General features: G+C 47.9%; 1 protein-coding gene across 3 annotated transcripts in view; it reads right to left on the reverse strand.

Moving 5' to 3' along the window:
• Positions 1-21,890, reverse strand: part of GRHL2 (grainyhead like transcription factor 2) — a 141,032-nt gene that overhangs the window by 24,526 nt on the left and 94,616 nt on the right. For all 3 annotated transcript variants that reach the window (XM_084747942.1, XM_084747941.1, XM_084747943.1), the window contains 4 exons: positions 15,036-15,194; positions 8,579-8,666; positions 8,047-8,186; positions 5,232-5,263 (listed from right to left, as the gene is read on the reverse strand). In XM_084747942.1, coding sequence (XP_084604068.1) covers positions 5,232-5,263; positions 8,047-8,186; positions 8,579-8,666; positions 15,036-15,194 — 419 coding nt within the window. The remainder of the gene's footprint in view (positions 1-5,231; positions 5,264-8,046; positions 8,187-8,578; positions 8,667-15,035; positions 15,195-21,890) is intronic.

A 21,890-nucleotide genomic window follows, 5' to 3' on the forward strand; every position in this document is an offset into this window, starting at 1 on the left:
ATGGCACACTACCTACAGACAGTCTGAAAACACTCCTACCCGTGCCAGTAGCTTACATCAGTCAACCTATGGTGCTTAGTTAACCTCCAAAGGTCAACACCAGGCCAGGCTTCACAGAGCACACTCCTCTGCCTTGTTTCCTGGCATCGCTGAGCACTCTGAGGAACCTGAGCAAGAACAATCATAGCCCCTGTGTCCACAGTGACAGAAGGCTCAAATATGCTACTGGCCTTACACGAGGTGATGCAGCTCATCGGAAACATGGCTATTTGCATGCACCGTTGAGGGACCCAGGTCAATGCTGGTAAGCCTAGGGAGCGAAGTCGGGGGCCAGCACTCCCACTATTCCCCTCGGTGCCAAACAGTGAGAGCAGCTAAGGACAAACATGAAACTCAAGTCTCACCGGAAGACGGTAACGAACTCTTAGGACACTGCTCCCTCAGTCTTGCCCTTGCTGCCTTGTCTCATCTTGGAACTGGAGTGGCCATTAGCTGAGAGTTACAAGACTTTTAAAACTCTATCCACAGAGCAGCCAGGCACCATTAAACTAATAATTGGTAAATGGCCCGAAACATTCCCAAACACCTTCTCACGCTGTGTGAGTCAAGCTACTTCCCCAGGCAAGAGTCTCGTTTCTATTTTTCCAGTTCGGTTGACTTCTGAGAACAACTTAATCCAAGCCACAGTAGATGCTGTCGTTAAAATAGTATCTCAGATAAACCACATTTCTCTTGGGACATCAAATACACCTTCTCTACGCTTTCAAATCTTTAAGCCCAGTAGGAGTCAGTAAGGTTTATGTGTTCTGAGCTAAACTGTTTCGTTTACTCTTCAAAGCAAAACCAAACAAGGCAGCTATGGCATGCCCACTCTCTAGTGAAAAGAGTACAGGCCACAGGCCTTCTAGTGGCCAGGCCTATGACACCGTATGTCACTTTTCAAAAGATCAGAGAGCAATGGGGCAGTATTTTCTCTGACATCTCCATCCCAGTGGTGGTCAGCTGGAACAGTGCAGGGCCAGCAGCATAATCAGCCGTGGGCTTATCGGGTTGTGGTTGCAAGGACGACCTTTGATAGCAACATGCGATATTAAGAGTCATCAGAAAAGTGTTTAGAGGTGCCAGGTCTGAAACAGGTTTAGGGCTCAGGACTTCATAGGTCCCCGGGCTTAAGGTAAAAACTTCTAGAGAGCACCGAGAGCTACAGACAACTAAGCCAAACACTCAGGAACATTACTAGCTGTTTTCCAGCTTTTTAAGTGCCACATACAGTATAAAATGAAGTCAAAAATCACAAAGGTGAGGCGCTTGGCCTGATCATAGTCGTAATGGCGGCTGTGACCATGCCACTGAAGACTGTACCTCCTCAGGGCTAGGTGAACATACACGGTGTCCTCAGAGGTCAGAGATCTGTCGGCCCTGCCAGGAATACTCATGAGATGAAATACCTTGGTAAAGGCCAGAAAGGTTACACAGTAGGATCTGCCCTCTGCCCAGCCACAGGTCTAGAATTGAGGCTTGGGCAGTGGAGTCACGTTGGTGAGTGTTGGGAATTAAGAGCAGAAACTGGTTCAACCCCTGCTCCGATCATGCGCTAGCTAGATGACTTTGAAGAAGTTTTCCTAATTTCTCAAAGCCTTTTTTCCTCACTGACCATGGCAGGTAATGGGAAATCGGGGCGAAATCACAGAAGCAATACACATCAAAGTATCCAGGCAGTGCTATTGCTTTCACAGATAGCAAGAGCCATGTACCCAGCATGCATTCACATGGAGGCAGCAACACTGCACATGTTACTCGGTGAGAAGATGCATGGGAGCATGGGACGTAGCTCTTGGAATGGATGGCCACGCAACAACACGGGCAGTTCTGATGGACAGACTTGCCAACGGAGTTACAGGTAAGTCACTGCAAAGGACAGACTGCAATGAGGCCATGGGTCTGCAGGGTCACTTCAGCCTCTCGTGCGGCTTCCCTTGAACTTTATCACAGGCACACTACTGAGTGAAACGCTAAATGCCAAACGCTGGGGGACCTAAGAGAGATAGCCGTCTACAGTCTCTTCAGTATAGCCCTGAGAACACTGAGGCCAGCGACCGAGAGGCCGGCATGGGGTTTCTTATGGCTCCGTGGCAGTTCAAACGGCAGGCTTGGCTTCCTGAGCTCAAAGCCAACATTCTTTTATGACGCCATGCTGTCTCTTTATAAAATATGTGATTTAAAGATTAGAATTCATAGGTCTAATCACTTCTGTCTGTTCCAGCCACTGAAATGTGATTATTTCTGTCCCAAGATAAAAAGACCAAAGTGCTTGCTTTTGGTTCTGAGAGGGGAGTTACACTGTGTAGACAGACTGAGCTGGCTCGAACGCTTTATCCTCCTGCCTCAGCTCCCTGACTTCCGGGATTACAGGCATGAGCCACTATGCTTGCCTTTCTTTCTTTCTTTCTTTCTCTCTTTCTTTTAAGATTTATTTATTTATGTATTAAGTACACAGTGTTCTGCCTGCATGTGAGCCAGTAGGCCAGAAGAGGGCACCGGATCGTAAGACAGTTGTGAGCCACTATGTGGTTGCTGGGAATTGAACTCAGGACCTTTGGAAGAACAGCCACTGCTCTTAACCTCTGAGCCATCTCTCCAGCTCTATGCGTGCCTTTCTAATCAATACTTAGAGGATTTACAAATGACTTTAGAGGTTCAGTCCTGGACAAGTTTGGGCCCTAAGCAGCTAGAAGCAGTTTAAGTACTTCCTTTCAGATTCTCTCCTTTGAGATGGAAGGTCGCAAACTTGGTCTGAACCGGGCCCAGCAGCAAAGGTTTTTCAGATTCCTGTTGTAACAACTCAGTTCTGCCTCTGTACAGCCAAAGAAATCATATACAACGCAGAAAGGAATTGATACAGCTGTGCTCCAGAAAACACTCCTTGCAGAGGCTCTGGTGCACGTCACATCCTATGCCAGTCTTGATTGGAGGGTTTTTAACTATTGAAAACTATTCTTAGTCTGGAGGCCATTCAAAATAGGACTGGAGCTGGCTGTGATGGTGTATGCCTTTAATTCCAGCACTCAGGAGGAAAATACAGTCAGATCTCTCTGAGCTCAAGGCCAACCTGGTCCACATAGCGTGTTCCAGGCCATCCAGGGCTACAGACTGAGACTCTGCTGATCCCCACCACCACCAAAAGAGATCTGGCCCTCAGTCTGTCACTTGGCAACTTCTGTTCCAGAAAAGTGGTCAGCGATATTGGCTACACTTCCTTTACCAACTCTGAAGTGTCTTACAACGGACTGGGGAAGCATAGGTTTGACTGTGGTTTTGGAGGAAATTATTATGGGATGGTAGTCATATACAACTAATGCAAACGCCGAGCATACAATAGATACTGAGGAAAGAATGTGGTTTTAACCTGTAACTCACGAGGTTCTCAACACGTTTATTCCGAAACCAATTTTCAGAAGACAGAAACAAGCAAAAACAAACAACCAAACAAAGTTTAGTAGTCAAGCTAGAGAGCCAGCTGTAAGGTTAAAAGCACTGGCTGCTCTTCCAGAGGACCTGGGTTCAATACCCAGCACCGACAGCACAGCTCCCAGTCATCTTTAATGCCAGTTCCAGGGACTCAATGCCCTTTTTGGCCTCCATGGGCATCAGGCATGCAACTGCTACACAAATATACACAGAGGCAAAATGCCCGTACATATTCTTTTTTATTTTTGTTCAAATTTAGTAGTCTCCCATGAGGGGAATTAAGATATTAAAAGATGAAACTATATTTTAGCTACAAACAGTTGCAGAAGTTTGAGTGCTGAGGGAGGAAAAGGCTTCTGCAGAGACCAGAGCAACAGCCAATGGACAGAAGTCGGAGCTGTTCCTCAGAGACAACGTGCTGTGATGATCTCAACTGTTGACAGATTTGAAATGAGAGACCCTCAAGATTTGTAAAGCACATTTTGTGTGTCTGTGAGGGTGTTTCCAAGGAGACTCCATTAGCCAGAGAAGACCATACTAAACATGGGCAGTGTCACTCAAGAGGCTGGGAGCCTAAATGACACACACAGGGCACTCTCGGCCAGCAGAGGCATCCTCTTTTTGTTTCTCAGCCCCAAGAGGGAACAGCTTTGACATCTGCCCCATGCTCCGCTTTGCATAGGCCCAAATGTGAGGGAGCTGAGCCAGCACAGTTAGCTGTTCCAAAAGCCAAAGTACACTGTTCCTCCTTTAAATCCTAAAAGCTGAGTCCACGCAGCTCTTAGAAAAATACAACGAGCTTCCTCATACACAGAGAACACTCTGTCTCGCTGGCTATATTCACGCAGAAGGCAGCGAGGCACCTGCCTCTCAAGAAGGTGCTATAGAATGTGGCCTAGAGAAGAGTCACTTCAGTGCTTAAAGCAGCCCTTTCAGCTGGGCGTGGTGGCGCATGCCTTTCATCCCAGCACAGGGAGGCAGAGGCAGGTGGATCTCTGTGAGTTCGAGGCTGGCCTGGTCTACAAAGTAAGTAGACGACAGCCAAGGCTACACAGAGAAACCCTGTCTCAAAAACCAAACAAACAAATAAAGAAAGAAACAAACAAAGATCAGCCCTTTCCTAACTGCAGACTTCTGAGTGTTTAAAGTGAGTTAGGGGTGGAAATGACATTGAAGAGTTCACTGTCCCTAAAGACCTATATAGGTGGGCGTGTGCTCTCTGCAAGGATGGGGAACATCTCATCAATGTTACACGGAGGCACACGCGGGAAGCACTGGAAGACAACTTCCTATGTAAAACCCACAGGACAGTGAACAGGTTCTTAACCTACTCAGACCCCATCCAAAGCCATCTAGCTGGAGTGAAGGCTTCAGGAGCCGTCTGTGGCGCAGGCTGTTCTGAAAACAGGAAAGGCCCTCACACTCTCAACGATGCTGGCATCAAACAGTGGGAAGCAAGAGCTACCAGAGAGAGTTCAGCGAACGGTGAGAGATGGGCCACTTCTGTAAAATTACCATTCATTCAAAGGCAGATCATAGTGGGGGGGGGGGGCACAGAAAGTGGGGCACGCAGGGAGAAAGGTGGTCACACAGCTGCATCCATCCATCCCCCCCCAAACCCCAACCCCCACCCCAGCCCCTTTCTCAGCTCTAAGTCACAAGCACAGGGGAAGGTCCTGTCTCCTGTCCAGGGATCGATGGTCGTTTCATTGCCACCCACACAGACAGGAAGTGCTTAGGACGGGGAGTGACTGGTGCCTTACCCTTCTCGCTCGTCATCTGTGTTGTAGTACACCTGTGGGAGAAACAACACACATGTAGGACAGGAATAAAACATGGAAGTCCGCACGCATTGTCTTACCGTACGAACTATCTCTCAGAAGAAAGAAGATACAATTGATTAGCAATGCTGAGAGAGAGTATGTGTGTGTGTGTGTGTGTGTGTGTGTGTGTGTGTGTGTGTGTGTGTGTCTAAGAAAATGCACCCTCTTCATATTCCCCTTGGGGACAATGTTTAGATTTTATAAAGTAAATTCAGAAATGTGACTATTTCTAGCTAAAGCTGGTCCTGGTCTGATCAGGTTGCTCTACCCCTTTGTCAAATGTTCCCGACAATAAGAAAATTTGTTGGTGAGATCTAAACGCACTGTTTAGAAAGGCTGTGCTGGCTCCATAGATGGGCGGCTCAGGAGGCCGTGCCACAAGAAGGCCTCCTGTTAGCAGGATTAGAGCAACAGGGGCCTGTGTGTTTGTTCCTTGGAGGGGTCTGGCTTACCTGGTTTCCCTTAGCCACAGAAAATGTAGGGGTTACTTATTAGGTCTCTGGGGGACAGAGTGGCTAACCAAGATGCCCAGAATCCCTCAGTACCTGTGGCCCCTCCCAGCTTTCCCAGCATCCCTCAGTACCTGTGGCCCCTCCCAGCTCTCCCAGCATCTCAGTACCTGTGGCTCCTCCCAGCTCTCCCAGCATCCCTCAGTACCTGTGGCCCCTCCCAGCTCTCCCAGCATCCTTTAGTACCTATGGCTCCTCCCAGCACTTCTCACCCCACCCCCTACCCTCCCAGGGGCAGGGCTTCCTGTCCTGGCAGCCTGATCCCTATATAACTCAGGCTTTTAGATCTCAGCCTTTCGGCCCTGGTGGCCATCACTCGGCTCCTCTCTCCTCTCACATTTAATCTGGCAGTCATGTTCAGCCTGCACTCTCCCTCCGCCTGCTTTCTCCCTGACAGGCTTTGAGGGTAGTAGGTTCCTCCTCCTCCTCCTCTCACTTCCTGTTGTCACTCACTCACTGTCTTCATGCTATAAGAGGAAGATGTCCAAGGACAAGTGTCCATAGGAGGGCCCAGTGGCAAGTGCAATCAGCATTAAAGAAAGTGGGAAGCCTCCTGCCAGGCAGTGGAGGCACAAGCAGGCAAATCTCCGAGTTCGAGGCCAGCCTGGTCTACAAAGCGAGTCCCAGGACAACCAGGGCTACACAGAGAGACCCTGTCTCAACAAACAAACAAACAAACAAACAGCCAAAAGGAAGAAACTGTGAAGCCTCCTTACGAACCGAAAGAGAAATGCTGAGGAGTCTGTTGTGTGTATGTAGCCTCTCGCTGCCATTATTTCTAAAACTTACCAGTGGCCTTTGTGAATGCTCTCTGTGTGCTGTGGGGACAGCTGTGTTTGGGTGGACAAGATTACCTAAGTCACCATCGGACATTCTCTTCTACAGCTCCCTGTCCCTGCCCACCTGGGCCTGGGCAGCGTCCCTCCCCAGCCTCTCTCTCTCCGAGGCTTCTAGCAGCACAAGGGCGTTGCCACGCCCAGGCCTCGTTGTACAACAAACCGAGGTGCGTGGATTGCTCCAGATTGACTCGGTCTAGCTATTAGCTCAGATGTGTGGAAGAACTTTCCATTTAGATTTGTTTTTCTAATTGCTATTGCTGGATTGGATTTTGTTTCTTCTTAAACAGAAATACATGCATGCAAGCTGTGTTTTCACCCCCTCAGGGGCCAGTGCGGCGTCCTTCTGCCTCTCAAGCATCTTCTCAGCTTCTAACTGCCCAGAAAACCATCTTTAACACCGCCAGGTAGCCACTGCCCATCCTGCTATGCAAGGTGATTGACCACAGGCTCCTCACGGGACAACCAAGTGTCCAGTCAGGCGCCCTTCTGAGTTTCTCTGTCTCAATCCAGGGTCACAGGGAAGCCCACAGGTGCTGTGAAAGGGGCCTTTAGGCCAAACCTAAGAAGCCACCAGGCTGCTTAGCCTGCTGAGGACAATAAACTCTAAAAGTCACTTTTTTCTCAGACTCTGCCTTGAGTATGACACTGGGGGATGAGTGAGGCAGGGGACTGGCTGTTGGGGCAGCCAGACTGGGGCACTATTCCTCTTAAGATTCACTGGCAGCTTTGTGTAGTTCAGAGAAGTCTTGCCGAGAGTCTACATCAGGCTATCAACAATGAGGAGGTACCTTAGCCTGAGTTTAACAGGAAGCAGGGCAGCTTAATTCAATTATCCCTTGATATGAAGACCTTACTCCATAGAAAGTGCAGCTCCATGCTTGGGAGCTTTTAAAAGAGGAGGCAGAAACACACACACACACACACACACACACACACACACACACACACACACACACACACACACACACACACACACACACACACACCACGACCCTCTGGCTGTACAGCTGCCTTGTCACTACATAAACATTCTCCTTTTAGAAAGGCAAGAAGCCCGTTTAGTCCCAGCATTTAGTAAGTTACTGATACAGTTCTACCTCTCACCACTAGGTGGCGATGTGTGCACTCATAGAGTCGGCCTGACACAAAGCACCTATTGTAACAGGCAGATGAACTGTCAACAATTTTCTAACAACAGATCACATCTTTCTTTGCCTTAGAATGCCAGCATTCTCTCACAAGGCAGTCTTTTCTGTAAAAACGTTACTTTTTATGAGGAATGATACTGGTTTTCCTCTGCTGCTAGACTCAAAGGTGAGTTTATTTTGTGGTCCTCTGCGCTGATGCGCCGGCACCCCCACGGAAAGGGGGCCCACAGGAGTGGGTGAAGAGCAGGATTCGTCGTACCTGTCCAGTCCTCTGCAGGTTTGCAAAGTGAACATCTGGTATGAAGAGCACGGGCTGCGAGTGCAGGTCCGGCATGGTTTTGAAGAACGTGATGTCACTCTTCTTCTGTAAGGGTATGGCCGCCAACTTCCCGTCAGAGGCTGCATGGAACCGCAAAGCCCATGAACAAGGGTTAGCACGCCTGAGAACTCTCAGCCCAAGTCCGTGATTCTCCCCCGGAAGGCTTCTCAGGACCTGGCTACGCTTTACATGCCCTTCACCCGGCCCGAATAAACAAAAAGAACGTGGGATTCTGGGAAGTGCTGAAGTGGATGGAAGGTTCCTCCACTTCCAGCTAGAGTCCTGAGTGTAAGTGGAGGGCTTCTGTTTGCCTTCCCTATGTCTCTACTGCAAGGGCAAAGCAGGCCACGCCTGGGGCGTCTGTGCCTTCCCTGCAGCCGGCTTCTTTCTATCTGTCTTCTCGAAGGATCCAGCGGGCCGGCTGCAGTGCCCTCCTTAGCACAGTCAGCACTGGGGGTAGGGGACAACTTACAGTTGTTGCACTGGGCTTGGGAGGCCTGGCCCTTCCCTTTCTTCCTGTTCTGCTTTCTCTCTTCATCTCGGATTTTTCGTTCTGCTCCCTGGTGGGGAAAACAGAGAGACCAAGCAAGGTATGTTCTCAGAGCATACAAGAATATTGTCACACACACACACACACACACACACACACGAATATGAGAAGCAAAACTAGGGACAGGAAGCCAGGAAGCCTCAACTTCCTCTCTCCCATCCCAATGAGAACACTCATAGCTCTGCATGCTACACTCTGACCCATGAGCGATGCCGACTCGCCCACGTGGCCTGCTCTTCCGGTCTCAGGCTCACTCCATGCACCTGAGTTTTGAACCCATGTGGCAAAACAGGCTGAGTTCCCTGGCTCGCTGTCACCTGCTGGGTAACTCAGTACGGATCACTAGAACAGCCCATGGAGTCCGCTCCTAGGCACAGACAGCTTCCGGGCAAATGTGACTTCCCTGCGTGACTTCCCTCTGCTTACAATTATGAAGTTAAAAAAAATATATCATCAGGGGAAGAAATAAAGGGGCATTCTTCCCTGAGTTACTGCTGCCACGGGAAGATGAGGGAGCGCTCTGCAAATATTCTCCTGTAAGCCTGCAGGTGGCGCTCACTCCGCCATGTAGAAGGACCCTGCATCTATTCCATCCTGTTGTTCATAGTTTTGAGTTTTCATTGGCCAAGTTCACGGCCTTCTCTGGCTTCACTACCGGGTCAGCTGTCCCTGGTGCCAGCGCCATTCACTGTTTGTCTTTCTTTTTCCTTTTCTGACCCTGGACAGAGACAATCCTAGCACAGCTTCCTTTCGCTTTCTCTAGTCTGGCTCCAGGAGAATTCTCATGTGCGCGCCATGTAGTCACAATGGGACACCAGGCCTAAGCGTCTTCCCCGGGTCCATGTTAACAATCCCTTTCCCCTGCAGAGCTGCTTGGGGAACAGTGACGCGTGATGCATAAAGCAACCTTCAAGCTTTAGAAATGGCCTGAAAGACAGACAGATTCAACAACACAAAATGCGTTCATCCCTAAGCATAAGAAAAGAAAGAAAGAAAGAAGGAAGAGAGGAAAGAAGGATGGAAGGAAGGAAGGAAGGAAGGAAGGAAGGAAGGAAGGGAGTAAAAGAACACCAAAAGGCAAAGATTGCTGAACATACACACTTGGAATAAAATATCACACCCCAAGTGTCAAGCTGCAGCTACATAAAAAAGATTTGAATCTATTGACACACATTCATGGATAAATATAAAATAGTTTACGCCAAGGATATACAGACGGTTTGGATTAAAAAGAGCAAGATACACTTTTGGTCACACTGGCTCTTCTAGCAGAGAGCCAGTTCTGACCAAGGCCGGGGAGCAGTGGGGACTTGTGGTCAGCAAGAACACCATGGCTTGAGGGAGTCCTTGAAGAATGGGCCAGTGTTGTTTCACATAGATGGGATTCAGATAATTACAGCACACCTTTTAGCCGGGCGTGGTGGCGCACATCTGTAATCCCAGCGCTCCAGAGGCAGAGGCAGACAGATTTCTGAGGCTGGAGTAGTAGAGGCTGTGCGGCTCATGGAGGTAAAGCTGAAGACAAGGAGTGGATCCCCATCACCAGGCTGGGCCACCCGGTCAAGGGCTCGAGACTAAGTCCCTGGAGAAGATCCGCCTGCTCTCCCTGCCCACTAAGGAATCCTAGACGTTCGACTTCCTCCCGGGAGCATCCCTAAAGGATGAGGTTCTGAAGATCATCAGGCCAGTGCCGATGCTGCTGTGGGGACCAGGTTCAAGACTTTGGTTGCTATTGGGTACAGCAATAGTCATGTTGGCCTTGATGCTAAGTGGTCCGAGGACATAGCCAGTATCTGAGGGGCTATCATCTTGGCCAAGCTTTCCATTGCTCCTGTGTGGAGAGGCTTATTGGGGAAGACCGCAAGCCCCACATTGTTCCATGCAGGGTGACAGGAGGCTGTGGTTCTGTGCTGGTGCGTCTCCCTCCTGAGCCCAGAGGGACAGGCATCATCTCTGTTCATGTGTCCAGGAAGCTGCTATGGATGGCCAGTATAAATAACTGCTACACCTCAGCTGCACTGCCACCCTGAGCAACTTCACCAAGGCCACCTTTGATGGCATCTCCAAGCCCTATAGCTACTTGACCCTGGGACCTCTGGAGAGAGACTGTGCTCATTAGGAATTCATCGAGCATCTTATGAAAACCCACGCCAGACTTCAAGAGGGCCCAGGCTCCAGGTAGCGGGTTTTTATACAAGGAGCCTAAAGTGAATTAAATCTATTTTTGAAAAGATTTATATATGTACAGGAAATAGAGACACAATGGACACTCTCGGAGAACTGCCACTCTCCGTTCTAAAATAAAGCTGTGATTTCAGTAAGAGCCGAAGAAGCATTGAACATTCAGGAAAGACAGAGAAGTTTCCCTCCATCCTAGAAACATCTGTGGCCCCAAACTTCCCGAAAACATCACTTCTACACTTAGGGAAGAGGCCTGTTCCATCTGGGAGTACAAACGTGATGCAGTCAGCCACAGTCAGCCATCTGCAAGGCCACCAGATTCTGCCTCACGTGAGTTTCTTGACAGCCCCCACTCCTTAACACTGAGATTCGCAGAGGCCCACCAGAAACGCTATCACTAACTGCGTGGAGTAGATGTCACCCATTTCGCCATCATCTTCCAGTGACCTTAGCATATGTATTGGGGCATTTAAAACAGTAACTATAAGGAATGTGACTTATCTTCTGAGTGGCAAAGTGTACACAAGGGCCATGCTTTCTGGGTTCTCAATGTTACAAACATATCCACACCATTACCCTTTCCTTGCTGAGTGAGGGCTTCAAAAACCCGCAAAGCTGTGGGTTGGTAAGGAATGCATACACTCTCCTTCTCAGCCTCTCTCACTGAAAGGCAAAATAACTGAATGAAAATCTCTTTATTAAAAGAAAGTTGGCAACGAATGGTATCATTAACCATTTTATCTTCTTAAAGCCTCATTTCCAGGCTGAAGAGATGGCTCAGAGGTTAAGAGCAGTGGCTGCTCTTCCAGAGGACCTGAGTTCAATTCCCAGAAACCACATGGTGTCTCACAACCATCTATAATGTGATCTGATGGCCTCTTCTGTCATGCAAGCATACATACAGGCAGAACACTGTATACATAATAAATAAATCTTTTTTTCTTTTTTTAAGGCTCTGTTCCTCTGGGACATAGGTTCACAGCCACAATGTGACACTCTCTTTCTACAAGTTTGGGTGTGTGTTTGTTTGGTTGGTTTTTTGAATGATCCATTGTCATTTTCATACTCTATGTATATAAGTCAGTCATTGATTCAAGCAAGGAGTCTGAACAGAGACAAATCTGTCTGCATCCAGCTCCTCTGCTGTGTAAGTTCAGCCAAGTGCCTTGCGCCTTTTGACCCACATACCTGTGCGTTCTCAAGGTATGCGCTGAGTCAAATGGCCTCTGGGCTCCGGAGGCCACCTAACTGTCCCTCAGTCCTGAGGCTACACAACTCTAATGGCTGAGTCTTCCTTTCTCTTCAATTGACCATTTCCTCTGCTGTCACTGCTCTTAGATCACAGGAACCCATTTCTCTCTGTGCTACCTCATTGTTAAAACAGGCATTTTAATACAACAGATGCTGTACCTTTAAGAATGAAGAGCAGCAGCTAGGCAGTTGTGGTGGCGCATGCCTTTAATCCCAGCTTGGGGAGGCAGAGGCTGGGGGATCTCTGTGAGTTTGAGGCCAGCCTGGTCTACAAAAGGAGTCCAGGACAAACAGGGCTACACAGAAAAACCCTGTCTTGGGGAAGGGGGAAAAAAAACGAAGGGCAGCATGGAATTAGCTTCTGGCCTCTTCCTCCATCTTCCCCGTCATCTACTCTGATGTAGTCACCAGTCCATCCCTATAGGCAGCCAGTGAGACTGTCTCACCTCTGTTGCCTAGCTTTGTGTGTACGTGTGTTGTGTGCACGCAGACTTCAGTGCGTGCCGAGGAATGCACTTCTCTATTAGTCTCTGACTTACTGCTTTGAGGCAAGGTTTCTCGCCAAACCAGAAGGTTGCCATTTAAGTAAGCTACAATGAGGGGCTGGCCAGGGATCTCCAGGGACCCACCTGCCTCCAAAACAACGCTGGCGTTACAGGCACGTGCGGTACACCTGGCTTTTTTATGGGCACTAAGGGTTCCAATTCAGGTCCTTGTGCGAACGCAGAAGGCGCTCTTACCCACTGAGCCGTCTCCCAGCATTTTCCCCACTTTTCAGCAGTCATCCTATGGCCGCACCGCTGGCCACGTGTCTACACTCTCTCCCGTCACTCGAAGATCTACAGATCAGTTTGTGCTCCGTGCCCCCCATCAGCATGGCACAGTCCATGTCCCAGGCTCTCTACCCGATTTCCAAAGAGGGAATATTCACTGGACTTGGGAGTGTTCTATTGTTGTTTGTATTTTATTTGGAGTTTGTGGTTCTCTATGTTCTTTACACTGGAGTTAATTTGGCGAGAATAAAGTCCTTGGTTTACTTCATCCTATTCAGACAATTATTTCCTCCTAACATAGTATTACTGTTGAAAATTTTTGATGATTAAAAATCTCCCTATTTGTTTCTAGTTATTTATTTTATTTTCTTTAATTAGATGCTCAGAAAATAGTTTTCCCTCTTTTCAAAGTCTGATAGTTATTATTTCTTCTTCTTTTTTTAACCCCTGAGACAGGGTCTCACCATGTGGCCCTGGCTGTCCTGGAACACACTCTGTAGACCAGGCTGGCCTCGAACTTACGGAGATCTGCCTGCCTCTGCCTCCCACGTGCTGGGATAGAAGGCGTGCACCACTCTGCCCAGCGGCTGGCTGCTGCTTTGTGTTGTTATCCTGAGCCAGTTTCCCAGCACGTGATGAAGACTCTCCCGGGTTCTGATGCGTTGCTTTCACAATTGTTCTGTTCCCTTGCTGGGGAGTTGGTTGTTGTTGTTGTTGTTGTTTTTCTTCTCAATGATGACTGTTCTACAAACACTGAGTTCTCTTTAGCTTTCTTCTCTGATGATTTCGCTCCTCTCTGTCAGTCTCCTATTTTTGAAATCTGTGCTGTTTCCCCACTTGTTCCTCTGTAGGACTTTACCTGTCTCATTGTTCAGACTGTGTTGCTTCTAGTCTCTTTTGTAACAGTCCCCCCCCCCCACCCCTGCCTTTTTTCTAGTTCTTTCCTGAGTCCGAGCACGTTTTTATTCCCATGTGCATGCATGTAAGTTCCCGTTAATCCCGATTTGTGTTACCTGGGTGTGTGGGCTCACTTTGAGACTTTACTCTCACCAGTTTTTTCCCAGAACAGGGTTTTTACCTGGACCAGAGCTTCACGTTGTATCTTCTCATGGAAAACAACCGAGCTATGTTCCGTCTGTTTGTGCACACCACTCGCCAACAGGAGTCTTCAGTACCTGCACCCCCAGACCCGTCTCACACCCTGTCCTCAGAAGGCCCTTCGATGCTTTCCAGGGAGCACCTGGGGAATTGCTCTTTGGTAAAGTGGCTCCATCCCCTTCCCTCACACAGGCCGATCTCCCTCACACACAGGTTGGTCTCCCTCACACAGGCAACACAGGCCATGTTCCTCATACAGGCTGATCTCCCTCACACAGGCCGATCTGCTCACACAGGCTGATCTTCAGCGCTTCTCCTCGCTCTTCTTCTCTCCTGTGATGACCTCTTGCACCGGATGCCCATGGTTTCCAGTGTGATTTCTAGTCCCAAAAGCTCCAGGTGAGGCCCCATGCAACATCTCAAATGGCAAAGACTATACTGACATGTTCTAGGATAGTGTCTACACTCGATGAATGTTCTAGATCTGTCGTTTCAGCTGCATGTTCAGACCAAAGCACAGTGCACTACAGCCTGAAGCTCCAGCCCAGAAACGAGCTGAAAGGAAGCGAGCTCCTGAGGTTGATCCCGGATCTGACCGTGTCCTTATGAAAAGACATAAGGAGCTCTCTTCTCTTGTTCCCCCGTGTGAGGACCAGGGAAGACCATGGCTACTGACAGCCAGGAGCATGGGAGGGAAGAGGGAATGAACACATTGATCATAGGCTTCAACCGCCCCCCACCCCCGAACTGTAAAAAATAAATTTCTATTGCTCACACCACCCAGCCTCAGGTATTTTGTTTTAGCAGCCTGAGAGAACTTAGCCACAGGCAGTGCCAACCATTAAATGAATGGTAAAAAGGGTAGGCTGGAAACAACCCACGCCAAGCCAAAGGGCAACGGACTGCCGACTTCCTACAGCAGGACTCGGGAAGGAAGCATGCCACTTCCATGTGATTGATTGATAAGGAATCCTTTTGATGCCGCCAGACAAGAGAAAGTGACCAGGGAGGAATGTCATTAAAAAGAACATGCAGTCATAACAGTGCCTTTCTGACTGACTGTAGCCTTTGCTCACCTTGTCGCAGAAGACCTTGATCTGGCAGTACGCTCTGTGGACGGGTTTATTGCTGCGGTTATTATAACTGTATGTGTCGATCTGAATCATCAAAGGAAGTCCTTTCACACCCTTCTGGGAGGAGAAATCTGTACTCAAGCAGTTCACGGTGATGAAAATCTGAAGAGGGAGAAGAAGAAGCAAGTTCACAAACTGCCATGCGGAGAGAGAGGACGTCCAGGCACAGAGGCAAGCAGGCACGGGAGGTGAAAACCCTACAAGGCGAACTTCCAAATACTCAATGCTCTCCCACAGAACTCTGCTAGGCACCTAAAGCGCATCATATGGCCATAAATGTCTAAACAATTTGCTTTCACATTTGACCTTGAAAGAGACAATGTAAATGACCTTCCAGAAAGGACATCAGCAAAACCTTATTCTTTTAACCATCAGTGAGTTAAGTAAAACATCCTTTTCTCAGTATATCAAGATTCCCACTTCTGAGGCTAGAGAGATGGCTCAGCAGCTAAGAGCACTTGCTACTCTTGCAGAGGACCAGGGTTTGAGTCCAGGACCCACATGGTGGTTCACTACTGTTGGAACCTCAGTCCCAGGGCATCTGGCACCCTCTTCTGGGCTCTATAGGTTCCTGTCTGCACATGGTAGACACACACACACACACACACACACTCAGGCACACACACACGCACATAAATTTAAATTATTCAATTAATTTAAGAAGCTGTCATTTCTAATAGCTATAACTTTCTCTAACCTCTGACCTGCAGGATAAAAATAAAAATTAGGTAACAACTTCTTTTTAATAGAATAGCGCTGAAACCTAGCTATGTGTGTATAAAGCTTTCTTCCTTGACTATGAAGCATGAGGTTGGAATAATTTCCTCATTATTTAATATTACTGGTACCTAACTAGTAGGAAAAAACAAAACAAAACCAAACACCCTAAGCACTAGAGAAACAGCCCAATGACTGAACTTGCAGAAATCCTACTAGATTGCAAGGTAAAGGCCCCGCCTTCAGCCCTGCCCTAGCATTAACCACCTAAGGGGCCTTATGGGTGTCACTCAATACTTTCAGTGTTCAAGGCACCCTTTGAAGTGCCTGGGAGCTCTCTCCCTGCAGGAGAAAATCTAAATACAACCTAGTCCTAGTGAATAAGTAAGAGTTGCTGGCAAAGGCAAGAAAGGAAACAGGCGGGATTATGTAGGCGCACCGACATCCCCCTGGTAACAGGAAGTGGTGGCACACACCTGTAATCCAGCAAGCAGGGGGCGGAGTCAGGGGGATCATGAGGCCCAGTGCAACCTGGGAAATATAGCAAGATTCTGAGAGAGAGAGAGAGAGAGAGAGAGAGAGAGAGAGAGAGCAAACAAAATCCTCACCGTATAACATGCAGCATCAGGAAATGCAGTAGGAAAAAAACATTAAAAACCTTCAAGCAAAACAAAACAAAAACAAAAAGCCATCCAGCAGAAATGATATAATCCCAATAGGATAGGAACTCTAATTAGTTTTTTGAGAGTTCGATTTGACTAACGGAACAAATAAAAACAAGTTTCGTTGTAAAAGATTGATAACGACAGAGGATGGATGTAAATGAGCTAAAAATAACCCTTGTTCTACACAATGTGACCTTTGTCACAGCCAAAAGATGTCGTTTGTCATGGTTTGGATCTGCAATTCCCCGAGAGACTTTTGGGGGTGTCATCTGAGGCTGTGTAAGCTTTAGGAGGTGGCCCGGGCCTGTCCAGGTTATAGCCAACTCCTGTCTGCCTTCTGATCCACCTGGGTGTGAGCAGCCCCAGCCACACACTCCTGCCGTGATGCCCCTCACCCACAATGGACTGAGACCTTCTGAAACTCTGGGAAAAGAAAGCAAAGGAAAGCATCTTTCTTCTCCTAAGCTGTTTCATCAAGGGTTCTGGTCACCGTGACACAGAGTAACCGAGACACCATTTAACGGTGACACTCATGGGGACCAGAGAAGAGCACTGACAAGAGGGGAGACGCGGAGAAGGACATATATTATTATATATATTATATATTATATATACATATAATATATATTATATATAGCACAAAGTTTCAAAAGTTTTGACCCCAGGCATTTTGATGGATATCAAAATGTAAAACTTGGTGCCCCTGTGAGAGTGCCTAGGGTTGCTATGCAGGAAGACAAAGTCCATAGATTTCTTCCTAAGCTCCAAGCTGGTCTGCTTGAAACCCTGCAGCTTCTTAGTAATTTACACCACCAGGACCTGATTGTTAGAGCTTCACGTCTTTACACATCATAACTTTTTATCTCCTCCTTGTAATCTTAGGAGCCCATTAGCGGTGTCCAGGACAGTTGACAAGTTTCAATGACGTGCTAATTACAACGCAGTGCCTGCTGAGTGCCACTGGCTCCCACCTTTCCTGCCACCACCTGCCCTGAGGCACTCTGCCCTGAGACCTAATAAGCCACATTCAGGTACTTTGAGAGACACTGGGTTTGTGTTAAAGAAATAAAGACTGGCTTTGAGACAGGGTCCTCCTCGGTAGCCCAAGGTCGCCTGGGACTTGGAACTCACTACTTAGCCTGGGCTGGTATTAAACGTGTGGCAGCCCTCCTGGTTAGGCCTCTCTGGAGCTGGAATTACAGGCATGAGCCACCATGCCCAACAAGAATGAATAAGTTTTAGTTCTTTTTACACATAGGCAGAGGCACGCACACATGCATGAAAGGAAAGACTAACTTTATAAGGTAATGCGGGTTTTAATTTCCCTACCTTACTCTTTCTACATACCCTGTAATATCATGTGGTATATTGTAAATATTTCCCTCATTCCTTTTTTTTTCATTCATTTATTCAGTCTATAAATATCCTCCAGTGCACACAACGGATCAGTGTTGGACATTAAAAATAGAGACAGAAGCTATGTCCACCTCATGGAGCTAACAATTCAAGGGCGATGCAACAAGTATTTGGCAATGGTCAGCATACAGTGGTCACGCACAAGAGAGGTGTGAGCAGAGGCCGCACAAACACAGAACAGAGCCCTTGGCCTGGAGCATACTAGCGAAACATAAGCCTGAGACGCTAGGCTTCAGCCGGGGCCTCGCAGAGTCTAAAGAGTGGGGGTACAGGGGTGCAGGGTGCGACCAACTGAAGATACAAATGCCTGAGTGGTGAAGAAAGACTGGCAGGCAGGGCGCCTCTATGGAACCTCCACAGTAGGAACCTTTTATCCATCACAGTTACAGTAACAGAAAATGCCACCTGCGGCCTCCGATCGTCCCTAAATGGCAGAGAATTTTCACTTAATGCTCATCTGAGCAGCAAATGTCTTATGCTTCCTGAGGCCACAGCAGCATAAATATATAAGCTCCAGGCCCTGCAACCACGGAAGGCAGGGGTGATACGGGGTGAGAGATATGTGCTGGAGTCTTACAGATTACAATGGCTTCATTGACCACTGATGTGAAGGTCAGGGAGGAGGTGCCCTTTTCCAGGAACACTTGACTTGTTTTACTGCTGGCAATGGCATGGTTTTGGCCAGCATGCAGTTTTGTGTCAGCAAATTAGCTGTTGTTCCCTCTGCTGAACTCTGTGGTTGTCCCAAATTGCTGCAGTTCACAGAGATCTTCCTGGTGCTGGCTGTAATCCACGGGGGGGACCTCAATCCTGACTGGCCACCCTACTCCATCTCAAGGCCAGCCTAAGAAAAGAGAAGCCAGTGTTCTGGTCAATATCTCCGAGCTGATGGGACTTCATGGCTGCTTCGACAACCAGCGTTTCCCTCATTCGTTGTCTATATGATAGGTAGGAAGAAATGCTAATTATGGTCTGTCGGCTCCAAGTCTGACCTAAGAGAGCTAAAGCAACAGATCACGACTATTTACAAGGACCACTTAAGGAGCTTAGTCATCTAGAGCCACTAAGATAGCAGATGCTCATTGGCAATGTACTACAATAAATAGACTCAATCGTCCTTGGAGGAGCTATAAAAGTCGGTCACCCAGGACACAAGGTCCTTAAAAGCCAATTGAGTTTCATGCGGAGACATTTAGACTCGATGCTCTTAAAAAAGAAAGGGTCTCCCCAGAAGGCCCAGCATGGCTCAGATTCAAGGCCTTCTGTACAGCACTGTGCTGCCATCTCCCAGGTCAGCACAGCAGGCAGGATGCTATGCTGGGCTCAGCACTGCTTGCTTCTCTTGCTCACTAACCCCTTAGGAAGCAGAGTTTCAGTGCCTGACGTCATCAATCATAGCCTGGCTGTGCCACCCTGAAAACCCTAATGGTTGAACTTTAACGGAAGTGGGGGTGGGGAGGCCCAGAAGGCCGTTGACTAAGGCCTTGGCCTCGCATTTGTTTCTTCTTGCAAACCCAATCATGTCCCACAGCTCCACGGGCAGCAGGAAAACACCAGAGCGACTTCCTCAGAAGAGCAAGGAAGTCGGTGTGAATGAGGACAAGGCATGATTTCACCCCGGGAATGCCCATCCAAATGCCAGCACAGAAAGTCCTCTCTAGCTACACCAGGAGTGGGGGCTATGCAAGAGCAGATGGGCCTGGCACATAACTGACTGGCCTCTGAGTTACACACCCAACGGTTGCGGTTGCGAGGCCTCTGCTTCCGTCCTTCCTAAACCTCGGGTGTACTCTCCTAAGTCTAGAAGCACACATTTCCTTCCTCAGGACAACTAATTAAATCATGTGCATTCAGGCAAACAACGGATACCATTTCAACTTCCTCATGTACGGAGTGAATCAGATAAATTTCTTAGTGTCCCTGGACACTTTCCCCAGAAAGCAGTCTAATGCGTGGGACTTTTTAAAATAAAGTCACTTGTTACGTATGAGTGACAATTCCTGTTTTGTGGCTTCGAACACAAAAGTGCCTTTGTTGAGGAGAGACAAAGCAGAACCTCATTGTTAATTTCTAGTGTGTTTCTCGGGCTCTCCAGTAAACACAACTGACCCTACTTTTCATTGATTTAGAAAACAATTTAAGACTTAAAACTAAATCCTCACATCCAGGTTCAGTGTCATGGATTTATTTGACTTCATAAAACCTGAATTCTGGGCTTATATTGTCTTCTGGCTAAAGGCTTTTGGGAGGGTTGGTTTGGTTTTGGGGGTTTGGTTTTGGTTTTTTGGTTTTTCTGGCTGCCCTGGCCTCACTTTGTAGACCATGCTGGCCTCAAACTCACAGAGCTCAGCCTGCCTCTGCCTTTCTGAGTGCTGGGATCCCAGGTGTGCACACTGCACCCAGCTTTAAAGGCTCTTTATATATTAATATGTTTCCGAACACTCAGGATCCTAAAGAACTCATCTAAGGAATCACACGAGCATTAGCTCCAAAATCACAGGCAGAGTGTACACTGAGAAATAAGTTTAACACCAGAACCCACTCCCCCTTCAAAAATATGCGTAAAAAATACATTAAGTGTGCTGATGCCACTTCCTCTCCTCTCTTCTGCTGTTCTCCTCCTCCTCTTCCTCCTTCTCCTCCTTCTTCTCTTCCTCCTCCTCCTCTTCCTCTTCCTCCCCTTCCTCTTCCTCCCCTTCCTCTTCCCTAGACAGGGTCTTGCTATGGAACCCAAGCTATCCTGAACTCACAGAGATCCTCCTGCCTGTTGGGATTCGTTCTCGCTTATTAAAGACCTTTAGCTAACTTCCTTACATTTTGCCCTTTTTTCTCTCACTTTGGTAAGATTGCACTTGACAAACTGAGACAGGCAAAAAAGTAAGAGTTAAACGCTAGCACAGTGCTAGGGAGCCAAGTGGGAACACTCTAAAGTGAGAGCTGTCGGCCGTGGGTGTCCTTTGTGCACTTCACGCTGTGATTCATCCAACAGTTACTAAGCGTCATCCTGGGCTGGCATTGTGCTCGGAGGTGAGGATAGCAAGACAAGGCCGCCACACACACCTGCTCTCAGGGAGCGCGCTGCTCTGTTCAGGAGGCCCTGAAACCTCTGACTGTACAGCACTTGTTCAGATGGTTACTGTACTTCTCTATTTTTGTTTTGTCTTTCATTCTTTTTTGTTTGTTCGTTTGTTTTTCGAGACAGGATTTCTCTTGTAGCCTTGGCTGTCCTGGACTCGCTCTGTAGACCAGGCTGGCCTCGAACTCACAGGAATCCGCCCGCCTCTGCCTCCCATGAAGTCCCATCAGCTCGGAGTGCTGGGATTAAAGGTGTGCGCCACCATGCCCGGCTCTTATCTTTCATTCTTACAATGCATTTATTTTCTACACATACTATGGGTATGTCTGAGTACACACATATAAACATTTGATTTGCTCTGGAATTCTACTATGGTTTTTCTTTATTTCCACCATCTGGGGGTTGTTGCTGTTGCTCCTGCTGTTGTTGTTCTTGTTGCTGCTGCTGCTGCTGTTGCTGCTGCTGCTGCTGCTGCTGCTGCTGCTGCTGCTGTTGTTCCCAGAGTACATCAAATCAGGTCCATTTCAGTCTGCTGATCCTCACAGGATCAGCTCCTCCTCTTCCAGATTTCGGGTCAATGCTGGCTCTTCAGCTACACCAGCTATGGCCTTCCACCCAGAGTCACTTTCCTTCTCAACCAGACGCACACTCTGTCACGTTTCTCTTTTTTATTTTCTTCACACACTTAATGTTATTTGGATTTAATGTGTTATTTGCTGTTTGGTGTTTAGTTACCTGTCTGTTCCATGAGGGCAAGAGGCCTCTTTGTCTGCCTCCAGTTAGCTGCGTTATGCCAGACTTAGGTCCCTCAGCAAATATTTATTCAATGAGTTAAAAGAGCAAAAATTATTTTTCCAAATATGCGATTTCCCTTTTATGCATGATCATGCTTTTCTAAGTAATAATAATGCCTAAAGCCGAGAT

Source organism: Acomys minous (assembly GCF_964271855.1).
Source record: "Acomys minous genome assembly, chromosome: 12".
NCBI lineage: Eukaryota > Metazoa > Chordata > Mammalia > Rodentia > Muridae > Acomys > Acomys minous.